Source organism: Scyliorhinus canicula, chromosome 3, assembly GCF_902713615.1.
Source record: "Scyliorhinus canicula chromosome 3, sScyCan1.1, whole genome shotgun sequence".
Lineage (NCBI taxonomy): Eukaryota > Metazoa > Chordata > Chondrichthyes > Carcharhiniformes > Scyliorhinidae > Scyliorhinus > Scyliorhinus canicula.
The window spans coordinates 204,774,523-204,797,283 of NC_052148.1; the positions used below are offsets into that span (position 1 = coordinate 204,774,523).

The 22,761-nt window shown below is 45.8% G+C and overlaps 1 protein-coding gene across 4 annotated transcripts in view; it reads left to right on the plus strand.

The window, feature by feature from the left end:
• lratb.1 (lecithin retinol acyltransferase b, tandem duplicate 1) overlaps positions 1-22,761 on the plus strand; it is a 253,628-nt gene that overhangs the window by 126,583 nt on the left and 104,284 nt on the right. For all 4 annotated transcript variants that reach the window (XM_038792045.1, XM_038792044.1, XM_038792046.1 and 1 more), the window contains 3 exons: positions 5,094-5,200; positions 10,126-10,234; positions 10,666-10,765. In XM_038792045.1, the coding sequence (XP_038647973.1) occupies positions 5,094-5,200; positions 10,126-10,234; positions 10,666-10,765 (316 nt within the window). The remainder of the gene's footprint in view (positions 1-5,093; positions 5,201-10,125; positions 10,235-10,665; positions 10,766-22,761) is intronic.

The window sequence follows — 22,761 nt, forward strand, 5'->3', positions numbered from 1 at the left end:
ACTATGGATGCTTCTGACTCCATGTCTGACCCTGAGTATTCCGCCTTGCGCATCTCTCCATCCTGGCCCCTGGGGAATGTTGCCCCTCGGCCCCTGGGTGACGGGCAGAAGTGGTGGAGAGCTGATTCATTCGGCGGAGCCAGTCCTAGTACAGGCTCCCAGCCTTTAAGATGGTCCATCTTTTACATTGTTCGCTCCTTGTTTTTAATAATGATAATCGTTTATTGTCACAAGTAGGCTTCAATGAAGTTACTGTGAAAAGCCCCTCGTCGCCATATTCCGGCGCCTGTTCGGGGAGGCCGGTACAGGAGACCATATAAGAGACCGGTCCAGTCCTCTCCACTACGGTCCTTGGTACCCACGGGCACCGCCTCCGAAATTCCAGACACAGATCAGAACTTGTCCCCTGGCCGGAAACCTCTGCTCTGCTTTCATTGGCTGTGGTATTGTTTCTTGAGATCCTGTCTTCTCTCCACTTTCCCATAAATATTAGGGAATGTCAGGCTAATTCCTCTGGTGCCACCCTGGTCGTTATATGTGATAGGTAAATGGGAACCACGCCGACTTTATCTCCATGGATCCTAAGGCCTGTTTCATTATGCCTCTCTTAAAGGTCTGTACCGCCCGCTCAGCCAGGCCATTTGAAGAGGGGTGTTACAGGGTGGTCCGAAACCATTCGACTTCATTAAATGCAAGAATTTCTCGCTTATAATAGGCGTGCCATTATCTGTAATGAGCATCTCCGGGATGCCATGGATATTAAATAAATGGTGCAACTTCTCAATGGTAGTCCTCGACGTGGTGGACGGCATCTGGTAGATGTCCAACCATTTTAGTAAGTGTCAACAATTAGCAGGGACATCGATCCTTGAAAAGTTCCGGCAAAGTCGGCGTACGGCCGTAACCTGGACCAGCCTGGCCACTCCCAGGGGTGAAGAGACGCTGCTGGTGGGATATTTTGATGATCCTGACATGCGGTGCACTGCTGAACCAACCTCTCAATGTCGCCATCAAGTCCTGGTCACCATATGTAGCTCCAGGCGAACATCTTTGCTAAGGTCAGGTCCCTTTGTGTCCACTCACAAACCTGCGAGGCAGTGACTGGCAAGGTGTCCATAAAATTCAGGACCAACGTGACCTTGTCTTCCATTGGCGGAGACGGGGGTACGTCAGTAATGGGAGCTGGATCAAGGCATCTGCATGTGCGATTTTCACGCCCGGGCGATACTCAAACACATACTCACATGTCATCAATAAGAGCGCACATGCTGTATCTGGGCCGACGCTTTGATGGGATTGCCTTGTCTTCCTTAAACAGACCAAGCAATGGTTTGTGGGCTGTTATGATCATAAAGCGGCGCCCATAAACATGTTGGCTGCGAAGATTACGGCCAGCCTTTCCTTCTCGACCTGAGCGTATTTATGCTGTGAATCAGTCAAAGTCCTTGACGCATAGGCCAGCCATCTATCCAGTGGGACAACGCTGCCCCAGTGTCATATGGAAAGGTATCACATGCGATCAAGAGTGGTCTGGAAGGGTCGTAGTGCATTAATAGCCTGCAGGACAACATCTGTCGCTTTATCTTGGCAAACGCCTCTTCTTGAGGCGCCCTCCATGCCTGATGTTTTTTTAAGAGTTAACGTATCGATGCCAGAATGGTTGCCAAGTTTGGGATGAATTTGTCGTAAAGACCGACCATAGTTCGGTTGTATTCTCAGGCGTGAAGGTCTGTATTATGGTTCATACCTTCTCTTCCATCGAGTCCAAGCCATCCTTATTGACCTGGTACACGAGTTATGTGAACTCTTTTGCATGAAATATACACTTGCCTCTTTTTAGATGGATGCCTACCTCAGAGAACTGGCGGAGGACTTCCTCTAAATTATTCAGGTGTTCCTTTTTGGTGGCTCCAGTGATCAGGACATCATCCAAGTAAACTTCTGCCCTTGGAGGATGCTTTCGATGACTCTCTGAAAAATTACACAGGTGGACGATGCCCTAAATGGAAGTCTGGTGTATTCATAAAGACCCCTGCAGGTATTGATGGTCACATACCTCCTGGATGCAGTCCATCAGCATTTCTAAAAGGATCAGGTTATGTCGGCGCATCAAGAATTCTGTGACTGACTCACCCCGGGTTCTCCCAGCTGTGTTGAACCTGTACCTTTGTACAAATACCAATGGTTTGGGGTCATAATGGTCTGGCACAAGTGCATCAAAGGTTTTTGAATGTGGGGCCACAGGGTAGGTCAGGCTTTTGATGAAGCTAAAGGTAGGGGCCCCACAGGCAGTCAGAAGTATCGACTTTTGGCAACCGTCCCCTTTAATGGCATTCGCCCGAAAAAAGTAACCCATCCGCTCAGCGAGCTGGGTCCAGTCTTCTATATTCGCGTCAAAAGCAATGAGCCTCCTGAAGAATGGTATTTTTAAATTTACTCTGACCTTTCTCTCTTGTAGCGAAATTCAACCATGGTCTTGATGTCCAGAATTGCAGACTATGTTCCATTTCTCCTCATTGCCAGTATTATAATCACAGGAGTTCCAAGAAGGATTCAAAGGTTTATTACGTAAATAAATGCAAGGCTGCAAAGCGGCAGGCAGTACACCGAGTCGCAGCCGGGACCATCCAAAGATGTCGGTTCCCACCCTGTCCGGATTTTATCAGTCTGTTTTGATGAGTCCCGCTGTTAGACCTCCGTCCCTCAACGGGGGAGCTCGTATTCCATGAGCCCCACAGGGAGATCAATTAGGTCGTCCCCATGGGTCTCGAGGGGTTATTGCATTTATGATATTTAGAATGAATAACATTATGAAATCATGGTTATTACCGCAGCCATATTTGTAGATGATAAGGCCCGACAAACAGCAGTGAGATGAACAATCAATGTCTCTATTTTATTTGATGCTGGTTGTGGCAGCCCCCCCCTCCCATGCTCCTGTGATCTCGCCAGAACCCCCACTCCCACCTCCCTCCTGTGGTCTCACCAGCATACCTCTTCCCTGCTTCTCCAGCATAGTATTCTCGTTTATTTTTCTCCCAGACTTGGTCACCTTGGTCAGACCCACAATGGAAAAAACAAGGCTCTTCAAGTAGTGGAGTAGGACCTTAGAGTTCCCCTAAACAGGCCGAGAGAGGATCTGGGCTTATAGTGTCAAGGTGCTACTAATTGAGCCAACCTGACATTTGAGAAACAGCTACAGTAAACTTTAAACCATGTCCGTATTATGTTCATAAATCAGGAAATGAGTTATGGTAATATGACATTCTTCTTATTTGCATAATTTTCTGTGGTAAGAATGGACATTTAATCCCTCACCTTTGAGATATATAATCATAGAATCATTGAAATTTTCCAACACAAGAGACCATGTGACATCTTGTGCCAGTGCTGGCTCTCTGAAAAAAGCTTTTTACTTTATCCCTTTCTTCTGCCCTTTCTCAATATCCTGTTTAATTTTTCTTTGGCTTTAAAAGAGATAATCTCAGTCAATGACAGAACAATGAAAGCAAATGGATTGGAGGAGTTTGTTTACCAACATTTCAGTAGAAAACAAGCGGGACTTATATTGCTGGATGTGTACATTCCTCAAACCAGAAAACTCAGCCGAAGGAGTTTAAATGGATCAACAAACAAATAAAGAGCAAGATAAAGAGTAAGAACAGCCTCTAAAAATCATGCAGGGTAGAAGGAGAAGGAGGTATATTGGGATGAATAGAAGAGACAAATCAAAGGATTATTAAAAGAGCAAATATTATCCTAGAAAATAGCTGTCACAGAAACAAAACACAACCTTTAAAAATAAATCTCAGCGCTACAACATCAAGCTGGCAGTTGGTAAGCGTGGTGAAATCCCAAAAAAGAGGTCAATAGACTTGAAACTGTTCAAATTTGCAGACTATACCAAACTAGAAGGGGCAGTGGAATTGAATGATGCAGGTCAGAAGCCAAAGAATGAGTTGAAAATAATGCCTAAGTGGGCAGAAAAATGACAGGTAAAACATAAGGTTTAGCTCACCAGGCTAAATCGCTGGCTTTTAAAGCAGGCCAGCAGCACGGTTCAATTCCCGTACCAGCCTCCCCGGACAGGCGCCGGAATGTGGCGACTAGGGGTTTTTCACAGTAACTTCATTGAAGCCTACTTGTGACAATAAGCGATTTTCATTTCATTTTTCATTTTCATAAGGCAGACACGTGTAAAGTACTGAAAATCAAAGAAAAAATAAGCAATATATGTATTACAATAGACTAGGATGAAGCTGAAAGAGACCTCGGAGTCTTGGTCGATTCAATGCTCAAGATAAACAAGTTCAGAGTTAAACCAAGAAAGCCAATAAAACGTTGAACGACAAAGGGAAAGCAGTAAAGTAAAAATCCGAGGAAGTTGTGACTAAACTGTAGAGTGTTCTGGTGAGACTACACCTTCAATACAGCTTCTAGCTCTGGTTGCTGGGCATTTCAGCATGGGAAGCGGGGCTCTGAGCGTCGATCTTTTATAGAAATATGTACGGTTGTTACGGGAATAGAAAAAGTACACCAAGGAATGTTATTTTAAATCAAATAGTGAGATTAGGATCAGACGTAATAGATTGAGACTGAAACTGTGTCTGAAGGATTCTCTGGCCTCGCCCGTCGCCAGGATCTTCCAGACCCACCGAAAATCAAACATGCTGGCCCAACACGGCTAGTCTGGAAAATCCTAGCTGTGTTTTGGAAAAATAAAAATATAATTCTCCTGACCACCCGAGACGGTCTTGAAATTTTGCCCTCCTTTTTCCTGACTCACTGATTTGCTTTGTCAAACTGCTTATAATTTTGAACACTTCGATTACATCTTGGTCCCTTATAAAAGAAGAATCAGCTGGTATCTTATCAGCTCAATAAGTTCTTCCCATGTCTGTTCACAGCCATCCCATCCTAATATTCTAAGTGCTTTTATCGGTTATTATGGTTCCATCAGTTTCCTCCCTCCCCATCATCTCTCACTTGAATGAAATTGATGCTTTTTTAAAAATTCAATAGATTAATAACTTCTCTCTGACTTTGTTCCTGATGTTTGATGTATAATTTTATTCCACACCATTTGTATTTAGGTTTGTGCTACATATTTAGATGGTTACCGAGTCACAGCTGTCTGCCCAGTGGGAGGATCCCGGTCTGTGGAAAAGGGAAGAAGGACAGCAGAGAGCATTTTGAAGAGGTACGCTTATTGGAAATATAAAAACATTTTTCACATCAAATCATACAATTTTCAGCACAGAAAAGTGGCCACTCGGCTTTTTAAAAAAAATATTTTCATTCAAGGCATTTTCAAATTATTTACAGAACACATGTAACCATCATCCACAACCCATAGTCCTAATACAAAACCTCTCCATGTCCTAACCCGATCCATTTTCCAATTATAATAATAACAAAAATAGCACACAATGTAATAAAACAACCCAACCCCTCTTCCTCCCCGCCGCCCCCCTTACGTATGCCACTCCTTGAAGAAGACTATGAACCTCCTCCTCGAAAAGAAGGGGAGGCAGTGGCATAGTGGTATTGTCACTGGACTAGTAATCCAGATACCCAGGGGACTTGGGTTCGAATCCAGCTAGGGCAGATGGTGGAATTTGAATTCAATAAAAATCTAGGAAGTAAAAGTCTAGTGATTACTGTGAAATCAATGTTGATTTGTCGTAAAAACCCATCTGGTTCACTAATGTCCTTTAGGGAAGGAAATCTGTCATCCTTACTTGGTCTGGCCTATGTGTGACTCCTGATCCACAGCAATGTGGTTGACTCTTAAATGCCCTCGGGGATGAGCAACAAATGCTGGCCTGGCCAGCGACGCCCACATCCCATGAACGAATAAAGAAAAAAAAATATTGGACAATTTCCATACAGGGATACATTTTAGAGTTCCATATGGAGAGGTTGCAGGTCAGGGGGATGGTGTTCCTGATCTCTGCGGTGTATGCATAGATCATCATGAAGGGCTGGTCAGCAGGGAAGACAGTCACTTTCAGTAAACTGTCAGGGCAGCAGGGTAGCATGGTGGTTAGCATAAATGCTTCACAGCTCCAGGGTCCCAGGTTCAATTCCCGGCTGGGTCACTGTCTGTGTGGAGTCTGCACATCCTCCCCCTGTGTGCGTGGGTTTCCTCCGGGTGCTCCGGTTTCCTCCCACAGTCCAAAGATGTGCGGGTTAGGTGGATTGGCCATGCTAAATTGCCCATAGTGTCCTAATAAAAGTAAGGTTAAGGGGGGGGTTGTTGGGTTACGGGTATGGGGTGGATACGTGGGTTTGAGTAGGGTGATCATGGCTCGGCACAACATTGAGGGCCGAAGGGCCTGTTCTGTGCTGTACTGTTCTATGTTCTATTGTGCACCTGGCTACTGAGAATGGCATGGTTAGCGGTATCTGTCCCTTGCTTTGCAGGAGAAAATCGCAAAACGGGAAAGGAAACTTGGGATATGACTTTCCCACATAAGCAAGTTTATCTATCATTTGCTAATCATTGATGGACTTAGAGAAATGGTGCGCAACCCAGTGGTTTCTCTTCTTTTTTTTTCATTCGTTGGATATGGAAATCACTGGCTAGGCCAGCATTTATTGCCCTTACCGAACTGACCATGAGAATGTGGTGATAAGTGGTCTTTATGAACGGCTGCCATCCATGTGGTATTGGTACAACCACAGTCTGTTAGGAAGGAGTTCCAGAATTTTGAACCAGTGACAGTGATAGCCAGAAATATAGTTTCAAATCAAAAAGCTGTGTTAGTGGAGGAGAATTTGGTGGTGTTTCCGTGCCCCCGCTATATTTTCCCCTCTAGGCGATTGAGGTCAGGACACTTGGCAAGTTGCTGTGGCATATCTTGTAGATAATTGCAGTCACAGTGCGCGAGTGGTGAAGGGAGTAAATGCTTAACGAGGGGCGCCAATCACATAAACTGATTTGACATGAATAACGTTCAGCTTCCCGGGTGTTGCCGATGCACTCATCCAAGCAAGTGGAAACTATTCCATCACAATCCTGACTTGTGCCTGGTAGATGGTGGAAAGACATTGGCGAATCAAGAGGCAGTTACTCGCTGCAGAATGGACAATCTCTGGCCTGCTGTTGCAACCACAGAATGTATGTAGCTGGTCAAGTGAAGTTTCTGTCCATGTTAACATCCAGAATGTTGATGGTGGAGAATTCATAATTGGTGATGCTGTTGAATGTCAAAGTGAGGTGGTTGGGGATGTTCGCTGCCTGACAATCATCTGGTGAGTATGTTACTTGCCACTTACCAACCCAAGTTTGAATATTGGCCAGATCTTGTTGCCCATTGCAACATGCCTGTTTCACTACCTGAGGAATTACGAATGGAACTTAACACTGGAATTTTCAAAAACCATTCCCATTTCTGTCCTTGTGACAGAGGGAAGGTCATTGATAAATCAGCTGAAAATGGGTAGGCATAGGGCACTACTGTGAGGAATTCCTACAGCTATGTCCTGGGACTGAGGTGATTGACTTCCAACATCACAACCATCTCCTTTTGGCTTGGTTATAACGTCAACCAACGGAAGGTTTACCCCTGATTCCCATTAACTTCAGTTCTGTAGGGCTTATTGATGCTGCATTCGGTCAAATGTGGCCTTGATGTCACCCTCACGTCACCTCTGAAATTCAACTCTTTTGTCCATGTTTGAACCATGGCTGTAATGAAGTCTGGAGAAAAGCAGTCCTTGCAGAACCCAAACTAAGCATCGATAAGCAGGTTAGTAAGTGATGTTTAATACTGCTGACACTTTCCATCATTTACTGATAATTGAGAAGGACTGATGGAGGGGTTTGCTGGATTAGATTTCATAGAATCATAAAATCGTTACAGTTCTTTTTTTTCCACAAATTTAGAGTACCCAATTCATTTTTTTTCCAATTAAGGGGCAATATAGCGTGGCCAATCCACCTACCCTGCACATCTTTGGGTTGTGGGGGTGAAACCCACGCAAACACGGGGAGAATGCGCAAACCCCAAACGGACAGTGACCCAGAGCCGGGATCGAACCTGGGACCTCGACGCCGTGAGACAGCAGTGCTAACCACTGCGCCACCGTGCTGCCCTCTAAAATCGTTACAGTTCTGGGAGCAGCCCCAGGTCACTGTCTGTGTGGCATTTGCACATTCTCCCTGTGTTTGCGTGGGTCTCACTCCCACAACCCAAAAAGATGTGCAGGTTAGGTGAATTGGTCATGCTAAATTGTCCCTTAATTGGAAAAAAAGATTTGGGTATTCTAAAGTTATAAAAAAAAGAATCCCTACAGTTTAGAAGGAGTCCATTCGGTCCATCGAGTCTGCACTGACCCTCCAAATGGGCACGCTGCCTAAACCCTATCCCCTTAACCCCATGTAACATTTGGACACAAAAGTGGCAATTTAGCATGGCCAAATCACTGGACCTGCACATCTTTTGACCAGGGGGGGGGGTATGGTAATCTCAATCATGACCATCCTCAGTCTCCTCTGCTCCAAGGAAAACAACACCAGTCTATCCAATCTGTCTTCATAACTAAATCCCTCCATCCCAGGCAACATTCTGATAAATCTCCTTTGCACCCTTTTTTAAAAAATGAATTTACGAGATGTGGGCTTCGCTGGTTAGGCCCACATTTATTGCCCATCCCTAGTTGCCCTTCAGAAGGTTGTGGTGAGCTGCCTTCTTGAACCGCTGCAGTCTTTGAGGTGTAGGTACACCCACAGTGCTGTTAGGGAGGGAGTTCCAGGATTTTCACCCGTTTGACCTGTTGTGATATGATTTTTTGTGAGATTCTTTGGTTCTGTCTGCTTCAGCTGTTTAACATACATAGAATCCTGGGTACTGTATTAGGGAGGAGGGCTTTACAGGGTCAATTGAGATGGATGTGCATTTATCATGTCCGGTGTCTTGGTTAATGCTGGGTGGTCAGTCCAGTTTTATCCTTATTCACCTTTTTCAGCGTGGTTTGATATAACTGAGTGGCTTGCTGATTAGTTCAAAGGGCAGTTAAGAGTGAACACATCGCAATGGGTTCGGAGTCCATGGGCTGGATTCTCGGCGGCACATTATTCGCTGGCGGTGGGATTCTCTACTCGTGCCGCTTGTCAATGGGATTTCCCATTGAAGCCACCCCACACCACTGGGAAATCAGCAGGCGGGGGTGTGCTGCCAGCGGGAGCAAAGAATTCCGGCCCATATATGCCAGACTGGATAAAGATGGAAGATTTCCTTACTTAAAGAGCAGCACGGTAGCACAAGTGGCTAGCACTGTGGCTTCACAGCGCCAGGGTCCTAGGTTCGATTTCCCGCTGGGTCACTGTCTGTGCAGAATCTGCACATTCTCCCTGTGTCTGCGTGGGTTTTCTCCGGGTGCTCTGGTTTTCTCCCACAGTCCAAAGACGTGCAGGTTAGGTGGATTGGCCATGATAATTGCCCTGAGTGGCCAAAAGGGTTGGGAGGGGTTATTGGGTTGCGGGGATGGGGTGGAGGTGAGGGCTTTGGTGTGTCGGTGCAGACTCTGTGGGCCGAATGTTCTCTTTCTGCACTGTATGTTCTGTGTTCTATTAGTGAACCAGATGAGTTTTTACAACAATGCAGTAATAGTTTCATGGTCACCATTACTCATGTCAATTTATATCGGATTTATTTAATTAATTGAATTTAAATTCCCCAGGTAGGATTTGAACCCCTGTCTCCAGAGCATTAATCCAAGCCTCTGGATTTCTAATCCCATAACATAACCAATATGCCTGAAGGTGAACAGTTCTTGAGGGAAATGTGAAAAAAGATCTAAAGCAAACAAAACAAAAGAAAAATTAGAAAATAGGTAATATTAGGAAAAATAGAGATGCAAGGGTTGAAACTTGAGTAGCATTATAGCCAAAACATTGAACTGGAAATCTGAACAGCCTTATTACAACAGAGTATTCACCTTATCTCAATGTCTGTACACATGCTTTCATCATCGCCATCTTTACCCAGTCCCATTTTTGAAGCAACAAAAGTTATTCCATTTGAAAATAAAACCCTGCCAACTTGTGTTGATACATATAGCTCTTGCAATTTGGTGAATTCTAAACCAGTTTTTCTGTCCTTTTGTTGATTTGTGAAGGATGCGACGCATGTTCGAGCAGATAGGCCTGGATGACTTTAAAAGAGTCAATGTTCAGATTTTGGGATCTGAAGACACCTATGGAGAGCAAGCTGTAAAGAGGACAGATGTATGTGAAGTGATTTTATAAACCATAATGAGTGATTTGGGTGTCATGAGTAACATTTTGCAGTTACGCCGCTGCATCGTTTTGTCAGTTTGAGATTGAAGTAACCGAGTCTGTGCAAACATTCATTTAATGGAAAATGTCTGTCCTTTTAGCCTCTTTCCCCCCATGTTGTGGTACATTAACACATTTGTCATATATTTATTCTTTTAAAATTCATACTTTCATGATATTTTTAAACTTTAGCCAAATATTCCCATTTTTCAAAATATCATGCTTTCACACATTTTCCTCATTTAATGACATTGAGCTACAGAAATGAGGCAGAATGTTAAAGAAATCTAAATGCTCCCTTTTACCTATCTGCTGTGGATGTCTAATTGTTAAGATAGAAGTGTCCAGTTTTGCTCAAGTGCTGTGGTTTGGTTGTACAGAGTCCCCGTGAAGCTGTTATTTGGCTGGCTGTTCACCACATGCAGAAGAAAGCCTTGGAACTCTTTTCCCGTGAAATTGCACCAGCTGGTACCGGAATGGGTAAGTGGGCATTGCTTTTTGGGTATTTAATCACAAAAAACCTAGCGAAATAGCATTTGGATTTATTTACAGCCAGATTCATTTCTTTCCTCCTTTAAATTTTACTTTAAGGAATCTAAACATTGCAACCAGATTACACATTGATTCAGGAAATTCACTAAATATTTAAAATGATCTGCCTGTTCTGAATTTTCAGAAAGCAAAAGAAAAACATTCACTTGTCCTGAGGACTTCTGCCCTTGTTTTCCAGCCAGATAACTTTGAATCCTCTCCAGCCCGTTAATTTTGAATCCCCAAACTGGTGTTTATGGTTAGGGTTATTGTGGAGATTCCTTCCTTTAGCCAATCATCGGCAAATCTTTCAGTCTTCTTTAAATCCTCATGAACGTGGGCCGGTATTCTCCCCTACCCGGCGCCTACCCGACGTCTCCGCACCTTTAGGGGCCAAGCCCTCACATTGAGGGGCTAGGCCCGCGCCGGAGTGGTTCCCACTCCGCCGGCTGGCGTGAACGGCCTTTGGTGCCACGCAAGCCGGGGCCGAAAGGACTTCGCCGGCCGGCGTAAGTCCCGCATGCGCCGGAGCCTGGACTTGTTTCAGGAGAATAGGATGTTCACTTAAAGCACAGAGTAAAGTAGAACAAGGGAGGGATATTGTCAGTTGTTTTAAATGTTAAATATGGATTTATTTCTATAGTTTAGGGTATACTTTGACTGAACACTATTTTAGTCGCCAATGTTGCTTTTAGTTTGTGTGTTAATATGAAGGTCTTAATTTGAAATCTTGTACAATTTCCTTTAAGTTGATCACTGGGAATTCAAATTTTTTTTTTTTTAAGCTTTTGGACTTGACTGGGATTGTTACAAATATGCTGAATACAAGAGGGAAGCAGAATATTTTTTTAAAGGTGTAAAACTTGTAAATGTTGATGTTCAGAGAGACTGGGAAAATTTCCAAGTCTGGTTTCAGGTAGGTTTGGCGGGTTGTTTCCCAGCAGCTGCCGTGCCGAGATTGACACCGCGATTCAACGTCACTTAGCCGTTTTTTTGGCCTCGGGGTGTTTCTCCCCATTGAGGCCACACTTAGACTGGGGAGCTGAGCTCACCAGCAAGGATCGGCTTCTCACAGTTCTGGGCGCAATTTTGAAAGGATGCCCCCGATCTCTTACCCTTCACCCCCCCCCCCCCACCACGAATAACCTTTCTTTTGCCCCCCCTCCAAGCCCACCCACACACTATTTCATGGGCATGACACCCCCCAGGCCTTGACCCCTGGCAGTGCTGACCGAATACCTCGGCACTGCCAGCCTGGCACCCAGCCAGTGCCAAGTGGGCATCCTGGAAGTGTCACCTGAGCACCATGGCACTGCCAGGATGGCATTGTCAGGCTGGCAGTGCGAGGGTGCCAGGTCAAGTGCCAGGGTACTACCCTGCCTTGTCCCTGACAAGCCAGGCGGCTCTAATGGCCTGCAACAATCCCGAGGTTCCATCACGCCTGGTCCACCCACTATTGTGGAAACCAGTGCTAAATGGTGCTCGGTTGAGGCCTCGCTGAGGCGGCTGTTGACTCCTGGGTGCCGGGCGAATACGGTGTCCAGATATTTAAATTAGCTCAATGGCTCATTTAAATATAATCATCTGGCAACGCCCAGTGACGGCATGATCCACCTCGTGCTCAGCACCACGACAGGTGACTCGCGTGAGGTTTTGTGCCTGATGCGGAACCCGATCTGGGGTTCTCCTGCGATTCACCTGCGCTGGGTGCAACGCCGTGGGAAAATCGCGCACATTGTTTCCCCTGGTTGGGGGACCTAAAACATGACACGGTCTTGGGAGAAGGGACCAATTATTTTGGCCTGAGATGAGGAGAAATTTCGTCATTGAAAGGTTTCTGAATCTTTGGGATTCTTTACCCCAGAGCCCCAGAGGTTTGTTGATGCTCTATCATTGAATTGATTTACGGCTAACGTAGAGAAATTTTGGTCTCTCAGGAATCGAGGGACATGGAAAGTGCCAGGAAAGTGGAGTAGAAGCCCAAGCTCAACCGTGATTATATTAAATGAGGAGGAGACCTGACGGGCTATATGACCGTCTCCTGCTCCCATGTTTGATATTCTTATGTACTTATCTTTCTTGCCCCTTATTAATTCCATCATCTTTTTTAAAGATTATTTTCCCCCTCATAACACACGCCATTGCTTGGCCAAGCGGGAGTGCAGGTAAATTATTCTCTCGGTCTGTACCTGGACACTGGAAAGTATGATAAGAGTGGACTGAGATTGTTCTCAAACTTTTTCTTCACTCTCCAGACAAAACTGCTTCGCCTTGTCCAACATTTGTTGCACCTCATTACACATGTCACTCTTTACTGAAATTAATCTAGCCATGCCAAAAATGTTTTGCTTCCAAGACATAAATTCACAAAGCTAATACCTAAAATGAGAAGTTATTATTTTAAAATGTGGTGTTTTTATCACTGGACAGAGAGGTGTATGGGAGGAAATGTAATAGAGATTTTCAAAATTATGAAAAGTTTTGAGAGGGAAATATTTAATTGTTTGCACTGACTGAATTAATAATGAGAAGGTGTATATTTAGAATCTTAACAAAAAGAATTAAAGAGAAGTGGAAGAATTATTCAGGTACAGTTAGAAAAATGTTGAAACTTTTACCCACAAGTGGCTATTGAAGCAGAGACTATGGTGACAATTCAAAGGGACTTGGATAAATATCTGGAAAGGAAGAATATAAAAGCTTTGGGCAAGAGCAGGAACTGGGTTTGAGTAGACGGCGCCAGTCGAAGTGCACAGGCACAACACTCAGTCTGTGTGGTTGTTTCTCTGGTTTTGTATGTTGCCTTTTCAACAAGTGCAACAACATGGTTTTAATCAAAAGTACCCCCATGAACAGAAGCTGCTCAAAGACCTTTGTGATTTTTAAGCAGATCTTTAAATCTCAAGTGTTTTGTACCTTAGACTGGTTTCCTGGTGTTTGGTATTAGTTGCTTTCTTCATCTCCTGCCCCATCGATCTCTAACGTAATGGTGAAATTCTAAACTCTTCTCTAGCTCTGCAGTGCGTAAAGATGAAAAGTCCAGAAAGAAAGTTGGAAAAAGAATTTAATAGATTTTGTTACTGAAATAACATTTGTAGATTCAAAGGGTTTATTTAAAATCCCAGTATGGAAATAGTTGCAGCCTTTTTTGATATTTCTGTCAGCACTAATCTTTGTCTAACGACAATCCGACGACAAGTTTAGCAACCTTGAAGTCGTTATTTTCTTTGAGTCCCTTGCTTTCTATTTCTTCTTGACTGAAATTGCACTGATAGAAAGTATACATGAGGTAGTTCATAGACCAGTCACAAGATTCACAGTTAAATTCACGACTATCTTAATTCAGCTTTCTGGTTAACATTGTCAATGGTTTTCCTCTCTTCTTCAGTAGAAGTGTACTTATGGGTAAAACGATCACAGACTGCAAGAGTTCAAGCGCATGAGAAGGATTATGTAGATTTTGTTTTGCTAAAGCAAGTAGGATTGTTTGTACTGGTTGTTGAATTGGTAACTAGAGGGCATAAATTTAGGATTATTGCTAAAAGAATGAAAGGGAAACTGGGACAATTGTCTTCACACAGTTATTAGAATGTAGAAGTATCACATTTTGTGCACTCACACAATAGCATTCACTAGAATTATCTATAAACCACGAATGAGGTGTGGCACAAGTCCAAAGTTGGTCAAGTAAATAGGCCAATTAATAGACTTGGTGTTTGTTGGTAATGAATGTAGCGGATAATGACACAATGTACTTATTGACATAGGCTTTGAATTAAAATCCACAAAAGTCTTATTTTCTTTACAAAACCCTTTTGAGTGCAGTATTTTCCTACGAGCTTACAGAATATAAACCTTTCTAAGGAGGGGAAATATTTCCATTGCATGAATAAGGCAATGACTTATATTATGCAGAGGCAGAAAACTGAAAATATAGACACGAGGTGTGAAATTCACCTCAGACGCTAGACCAAAACAGACATTGGCAAATTGGAAGCCCATTTTACATTCCTCCATCTTTTTCCTTTCCATTCAAATCAATGGAAAACTAATTGGGTGGAGTGCAAAATAGTTTGGCTTTTACAAATGAGCAGTTTAAAGTGTGGAAGTCATTATTCAACATTTGTTAATGAATACTTGTTAATGAATTCATTAATCTAATCTAATTTTGTCTGTGAAGGAATGGAAGTGAATATTTTCTGATTGGATGGGTAACTTCAGTTCTCCGTTTACAGGAACGTCCCTATAAACACAATAGAGGCTAAGACTAGGTTTATTTCATAATCAAAATAGTGTTATCTAGCATTACTTTAAAATATAATTTTGACTTTAAAACTGCTGTGTTCCTAAGCTGTTACATTACAGTGAAGCAACGTAATAAACCCTTCACTCTCCAAACTTGTTGCTAGGATAGTTCAGTATGTAACACTGTTAAAGAGAAAAATCAATAACCTACCATAAGAGAAGAGTCCTTCCTGAAGGAGAATGGGGCCTGTTGACTAACCCCCAAAGGTTGGTTTTCTGCTTCCTTGTGTTCTTAGGATGCAAGTGAAGCTGGAAAATTGTCATTTGTTACCTATGCCTAGTTGCTCTGAGAAAGTACGTGGTGGGGTGGGGGTGGGTCTTTCCCTTCAACCACTGTGCTTTTCTGTCATGATAGAGGAATTGCCTGGTTTCTGAGCCAGCAATGACAAAATAATGGCAATTTATATCAATGGCAGGATGACTTGGAGGGAGTCTTGGAGATGACAGTCAGTGCTCCCACAATTCTATTCTTGTTCTTTTTTGTTGTGGAGGTTTCAGAGGAGGAAGAAACCTTGGTGGACTACTGCAATGTGTCCCGCACATACTGCAACAACAATGTATCAGTGGCGGAGGGATTGGATGTACAGTTCAGTGGAAAGGAACTAACCCAGTAAATTGTACTGTCACAGATGCTGTTCAATGACTTGAGCATTATTGGGGCTACATCAATTCAGGTGAGTTGTGTGCATTCCAGAGATCTTGTGACACAGTGGCAATGTCCCTACCTCTGGTCCAGAAGCTTCAGGTGCAGAAGCTCCAGGTTCAAGTCCCACTCTGGGATTTGATAGCCATGGAAAAGGTGGCCACACCAATTAATTGCCAGCCTACAAATCATCTCAATACCCCTGATGGCAGGTAGCAAGAGTGGGAGAGTCTCTTGGTCAGTAGAAGGCATTGGCAAACTACAGCATTACTTTGCCAAGATAATCATGGACCAATCCAATAGAAGTCCATGGTCACCTAGGCCCTCTTAGGGCATGGTACCTGAAGCGATAGTGGGAAGGCTCTGAGTGGTAAGGAGGTAAACTACTTGCCAAAGCACTTTGCCGCTATCCTTCTCTTGTGACCATGATGATAATATAGCTCTTCAGTACATCATTGTGGTGTGCTGTATGCTACACCATCTTGCCCTGCAGAGGGGGATCATCTGAACCCTGAGGAGGAAGAGACACCCTCATCCGATGAAGACAATGGAGAGGACAAGATTGCTGCAGCACAACGACATCAGTGGCTCCATGCAACAGACGTCAATCCCAGGGAAGCGTCAATCCAGCATCCGCAGTATTTTGCTTTTGCTGTATAGGCTTGTATTATAGTGAGGGCCAGATGACTCTAGGTCTTCATCAGTCGTTATTGGCATACCACAGCTTTGGCATACACAAACCACACACATCCATCCCTTTCTGTAGACCTGATGTTGACCCCTGTTGAGGCAGCCAACCAATCACCGTCTACTGATTACTCCACCCCATTCTTAACCTTCCATAACACCATGAAGCCCACTACCACTGTGAGTCAGATGTGGAACTTTTAAAAAGATTTTAATTCATTACACAGAAATCAATATATGCAAATTCAAACAAGCCCCAGCACCATGATTGTGTGTTTACATGCTCTTAAGATATTTGCAAGTGATGGGGTGAAGTACGTCTCCAGCAACTGTAGACAACTTTGAGACTGCTGCTCTTCATTGCCCTTGACGTTGGAGTGTGGTGGACATCCACTGGGTGGTGCCAGCCTGGATGGCCCGGGGTCGTAGAGGGGCTCCTGCACTGGTGCAGGATTGTTCTCTGTAACATCACTGCTGGAGGAGCTCAGGGCCCTGGCAGAGGGGTTGGGGTTTTCTGGCCACTCACAGAGTGCCCTTCAAGGTATTCTCTAGTTGTTCAGCTGGCAGCTCCTCAGTCCTCTCGGTGCAGGCTAGCATCACCCTGTTTTCTGTGGTCATGGTCATGGAGGGATATCTGGGGGCAAAGTCCACCTCTCACTTCCCCAATGCAACTGTGAGGTTATGGTGCCAGCAATGGCCTGCAGGTTTCTGCTAACACCAGGCAGCCACTGTGTCAGCTCATCCATGATGGTCGCCAACCTCTCTTTGGAGAAAGCAATATGCTCACCTACCTGAGACATGGCAGAGCTCATGGCCTCCCTGGACTCCTCGATTGTGCCTGCCTTCTCAATGCCTCCGGCAGCCTTCCCCACCTCGAGCGTCTCTGCTGTCTGCCTTTTTATGTTGTTTTAAATTTCTAAGATACTTCAGTCCAGTGGCTATACCACCTGTAGTAGTCGCACATTTGGCAGCTCCCACTCAAGGCTGTTTTTTTTGGTCCTTTTCCCCGTTTTGCTGGTTGGATGTTTTGGTGGAAAAAGGTTTTGCAGTAGTTGAGGAAAGTTAAACTGCACTGGTGGTGTAGGTGGATGGGTCCACAGACCATCAGTGGGTCGAGAAGAAGGGAGCTATTGGAGCAAGAAATTCTTTGTGCGCTACAGGTGAAGATGGTGGAGGGTAAAGGGTCGGCCCTGCCTGTCTAGTGGTCAACGGAGCAGCTGGTGGACTTCTTAAATGAGAAGTGCAGCCAGCAGAGAAGGGATGCCCAGGAGGACCTGGCCAAGGTGGTGGAGCTACTAAAAGCGGGGATTGATCGGGTGGAGCAGAGGCTGGAGACCCAGGACCAGGCCATTCGGAAAGTGGAGAAGATGGTGGGGGAGCACGAGGAGCAGCTTACCTCGTTGCCTGCTGAGGTCTGAATGATGCGGGAGACCCAGAAGTGGCTAAAGGAGAAGGTGGAGGACCTGGAGAACTGTTTCCGGAGCCAAAACTTAAGAATCATGGGGATGCCAGAGGGCATTGAGGTGTGTGTGTGTGGGGTGTGTGTGTGGGGGGGTCGAGAGGGGGGGATCCGTGGAGGTTCTCGTACTTCTCCCATGCCCTCAGGGTGTACTCATGGATTGATTATTTTGTGGTGGACAAGATGCTGCTGGTGGGGAGTGGTCAACTCTTCGCAATTATGGCTTCAGACCATGCACCACACTGGGCGCCCACAGTGGAGGTTGTATGTGGGGTTGTTAATGGATGAGGAGGTCTATGAGCAGGTGAGGGCAAAAATCCAGGGGTAGTTGGAACTGAATGATACGGGGGAGGTTTCGGCACCGCGCTATGGGAGGCGCATGAGGCAGTGGTTCGGGGGAGGTAATATCAATCCGGGCACACAGGGAAAAGGTGGAAAGAGCAGAGGTGGCAAGGTTGGTGGGCAAAATTCTGCAGGTGGATAGGAGCTAATCGGAGGCCCCAGAGGCAGGGTTGTTGAAAGAGATGCAGAAGCTCCAGATGGACTTTGGGTAGGTGACAACGGAGAAGACAGTTGGGCAGTTGCAGAGGGGCAGTGTCCGAGTACGGGGAGAAGGCTAGCAGGATGCTAGCCCACCAACTTAGGAAGCAAGAGGTAGTGAGGGAGATGGGAAGCGTGAATGACGGTAAGGGAAGAGCGGTACTGGACCCGGTGGGAGTGAATGGGTTTTTTGAGGAGTTTTATAAGAGGCCCCTGCGAATCGGAGCCCTCAGCCGGCAGGGAGGGATTGCGGTGATTCCTAGACTGGTTTGAGTTTCCCAAGGTGGAGGAGGACCTGGTGGAGGGGCTAGGGCTCCCATTAGTCTGGTGGAGATGATGGAGGGCATGGGGGCGATGCAAACAGGGAAGGCTCTGAGGCCCAGATGAGTTCCCTGCAGAAATTTATAAGATGTTTTCTGGGGATCTGGGGCCCCAGCTGGTCAGAGCATATAATGAGGTGAGGGATAATGGGGAGCTCCCCTACATTATCACAGACTTCCATATCGACCATTCCCACCGGCCAAGTACTCCAAGAGCCCGGTGGTGATGGCGGCCCTGAGGATATGGAGAGAGTGGCGCCAGCATTTCAGATTGGAAGGTGCTTCGGTGTTGGTAACGATTTGCGGTAATCATAGATTTGCACCGGGGTGGGGGTGGTGGTGGTCGGATGTGGGTTTTCAGGGGTGGCAACGGGCAGAGATCGAGCGGTTTGGGGACCTGTTTGTGGGGAGCAGCTTTTTGAGTTTAGAGGAGGAATATGAGCTGCCCAGCGGGAACAGCTTCCGATACGTACAGGTGCGGAATTATGTGAGGAAACAGGTGACATCCTTCCCCAGTCTGCTGCCCCCAGGTCTACATGATAAGGTAGTGGTGTCCAAGGAAGGAGTGGGTGAGGGTAAAGTGTCCGACATTTACAAGGAGTTAATGTACTGGGAAGGAGCCCCGATAGGAGAAGTCAAGCAGAAGTGGGAGGAGGAACTGGGGGCAAAATGGAGTCTGGGTTGTGGGAGGAGGCTCTGAGGAGAGCGAATGCATCCTCAGGCTCAGCCTTATCCAGTTTAAGGTCGTGTATGAGGCGCATATGACGGTGGCCAGGATGAGCCGGTTATTTGAGGAGGTGGAGGACAGGTGAGGGCGGTGCACAGGGAGGCCCGCGAACCATATTCAAATATTTTGGGCATGTCCGAAACTGTAGGGTTCTGGCAGGGGTTCGTGGACGTAATGTCCGAGGTGCTGAAGGTGAAGGTGGAGAAGTGCCGATATTTGGTGTGTCGGAAGATCCGGGAGTCCAGGGGTGAGAGAGGCTGATGTTTTGGCCTTTGCCTCCCTGGTAGCCCGGAGACGGATTTTGCTGGAGTGGAGGGACTCTGAGCAACCAAAGCTGGGGGGGGGGGGGGGGGGGGGGGGGGGGGGGGGGGGGTGAGTGACCTGGCGGAGTTCCTAAGGTTGGAGAGGGTTAGTTGATGGGTTTGCCCGGAGATGGAAGCCGTTCATCGACTTTTCGATGTCACTAGTGGGAGGGGGGGGAAATAAAGGGTTAAAGTGGGGATGGCAGGACAGGAGGATAATCTTTTAATAATCTTTTATTAGTGTTACAATTAGGCTTACATTAACACTGCAATGAAGTTGTTGTGAAAATCCCCTAGTTGCCACATTCCGGCACCTGTTCGGGTACACTGAGGGAGAATTCAGAATGTCCAATTCACCTAACAACACGCCTTTCGGGATATGTGGGAGAACATGCAGACTCCGCACAGACAGTGACCCAAGCCGGGAATCGAATCCGGATCGATAGCGCTGTAAAGCAACAGTGCTAACCACTGTGTTACCGTGCCGCCAGCAGGGAGGTTGGCCATTTGGGTAGTTATTTGTTTACTATGAGGTTTTTGTTAGTTCTTACCCTTGTGTTGGTTTGTATTCAATGTATATACAGTTGCCTTAATAAAAATATTTAAAAAAAATAAAAGTAAAACATGTCTCCAAAGAAGTTGATATACTTTTTAAAAATAAATTTAGAGTAGCCAAGTGTTTGTTTCCAATTAAGGGGCAATCCACCTAACCTGCACATCTTTGGGTTGTGGAGATGGAATCCACGCAGACACGGGGAGAACGTGCAAACTCCACACAGTGACCCAGGGCCGGGATTGAACACAAGTCCTCAGCGACGTGAGACAGCAGTGCTAACCACTGTGCAACCGTGCGCCCTGAGGATGATATACATAACTGGCTGCATTTTAAGCATCTGCACTTTGTTTAATAATAAATAAAAAGGGTAAAAGAGGAAGACGTTAAACCCAAGAAAGAAACAATTTGTTCTTCCTGTAAACTTTGCCAGCCCCAGGGTATTTCTTACTAAAAGGAAGATAGCTGTTAAATACAATAACTAAGAAGGGATAGCAATAGGTTAATTATTTTCTTGAAACCTCTCAACTTCCTAGTATTTCAGCAGTTTATTAAATTGATTGCAGAAACCATAAATTTTTCAGACATACATATTTACCGCACCAGGTGAACTCAGTTCTTTGCCCATATGGAATTTTTGTTAAAAGGTGCAGTTTGATTTAGGTTCTAAAATGTGCTCCTAATGGGGACTTGCATTTGGAAGCAATAGGTTATGTGTGTTCAAATCCCGAGATCTTTAGACAGTTAAAGTAATATGTGTCAGGTGCGTGCTCACAGTCATCCAACATGAACGCTGTAGACTTTGTATGATTTAAAATCACACAACAGATTGTACACATCAAAATGCAAAAGAAAATTCACTGCTGAGAAATGACCATTGGGCGAGAAGAATGTTAAATGTTAGCCCACTTTCCTCAGTGGTTAACTTTGCTGCCTCACGGCGCTAAGGTCCTGGGTTCGATCCCGGCCCTGGGTCACTGTCCATGTGGAGTTTGCACATTCTCCCCATGTCTGCATGGCGGGGGGGGGGGCATTCCGGCCTTTATGTTACAACAGTGTCATAGGGTAGCTGCTTCAGTTTCAATTCTGGTTTTGCATTATATATCAGATGGTGATCCTGGTGTTGAAATAGACAAGAACATTTACATTAAAAAGTTTCCAGAATGTTTGCTGGCATTACTAATGACACTGCTGGTGGTGTTGTCAGCTGCCTTTTGATTCTACATATGCAAAGCCAGTGCTTTGGTACCTGCTCCACGAGTTGATTTCACTGCTAGGAACTCCAGTATGTTATATCATAAACACCCTACAGTGCAGAAGGAGGCCATTCGGCCCATCGAGTCTGATCCAACCCTCTGAACGAGCCCCACCCTATCCCCATAATCCAATAACCCCACATAGCCTTTTGGATACGAAGGGCAATTTAGCCTGGCCAATCCACCTAACTTGCACATCTTTGGACTGTGGGAGGAAACCGTAGCACCCAGAGGAAACCCACGCAGGCACGGGGAGAAATTGAAAACTCCACACAGTCACCTGAGGTCAGAATTGGACTCGGACCTTCAAAAGGTGGCGGCAGGACGGGGGGGACACTGACAGTCAGGGACCTATACACGGACAACAGGACCGCAACACTGGACGAACTGACAGAGAAATTTCAGCTAGCTGGGGGGAACGAGCTACGGTACCTGCAGCTCAAAAACTTCCTACGAAAGGAGACAAGGACGTACCCACAACCGCCACGACAGACACTACTGGAAGACCTACTGGACGCAAGTATCCTAGAGAAAGGGAACTGTAGCGACATGTATGACCGACTGGTAGAAAGGGACGACACCGTACTGGACGCAACAAGAAGGAAATGGGAGGACGACCTGGGGATGGAAATAGGGTGGGGACTCTGGAGCGAAGCACTGCATAGGGTCAACTCCACCTCCACGTGCGCAAGGCTCAGCCTGATGCAACTAAAAGTGGTACATAGAGCCCACTTAACGAGAAACTGTATGAGTAGGTTCTTCCCGGAGGTGGAGGACAGATGTGAACGGTGCCAAAGAGGCCCGGCCAACCACGCCCACATGTTCTAGTCTTGCCCCAGACTTGTGGAGTACTGGACAGCCTTCGAGGCTATGTCCAAAGGGGTGAGGGTGGAGCCATGCCCGATTGTGGCGGTCTTCGGGGTTTCAGACCAGCCAGATCTATTCCTGGGGAGGAGGGCGGACGCCCTTTCCTTTGCCTCCCTGATCGCCCGCCGTAGAATCCTGTTTGGCTGGCGGTTAGCAGCATCGCCCAGAGCTGCAGACTGGCTGTCCGACCTCTCGGAATCTCTCCAAATGGAGAAAATCAAATTCGCCATCCGAGGGTCGGACGACGGCTTCCACAGAACGTGGGAGCCATTCACCCAATTGTTCC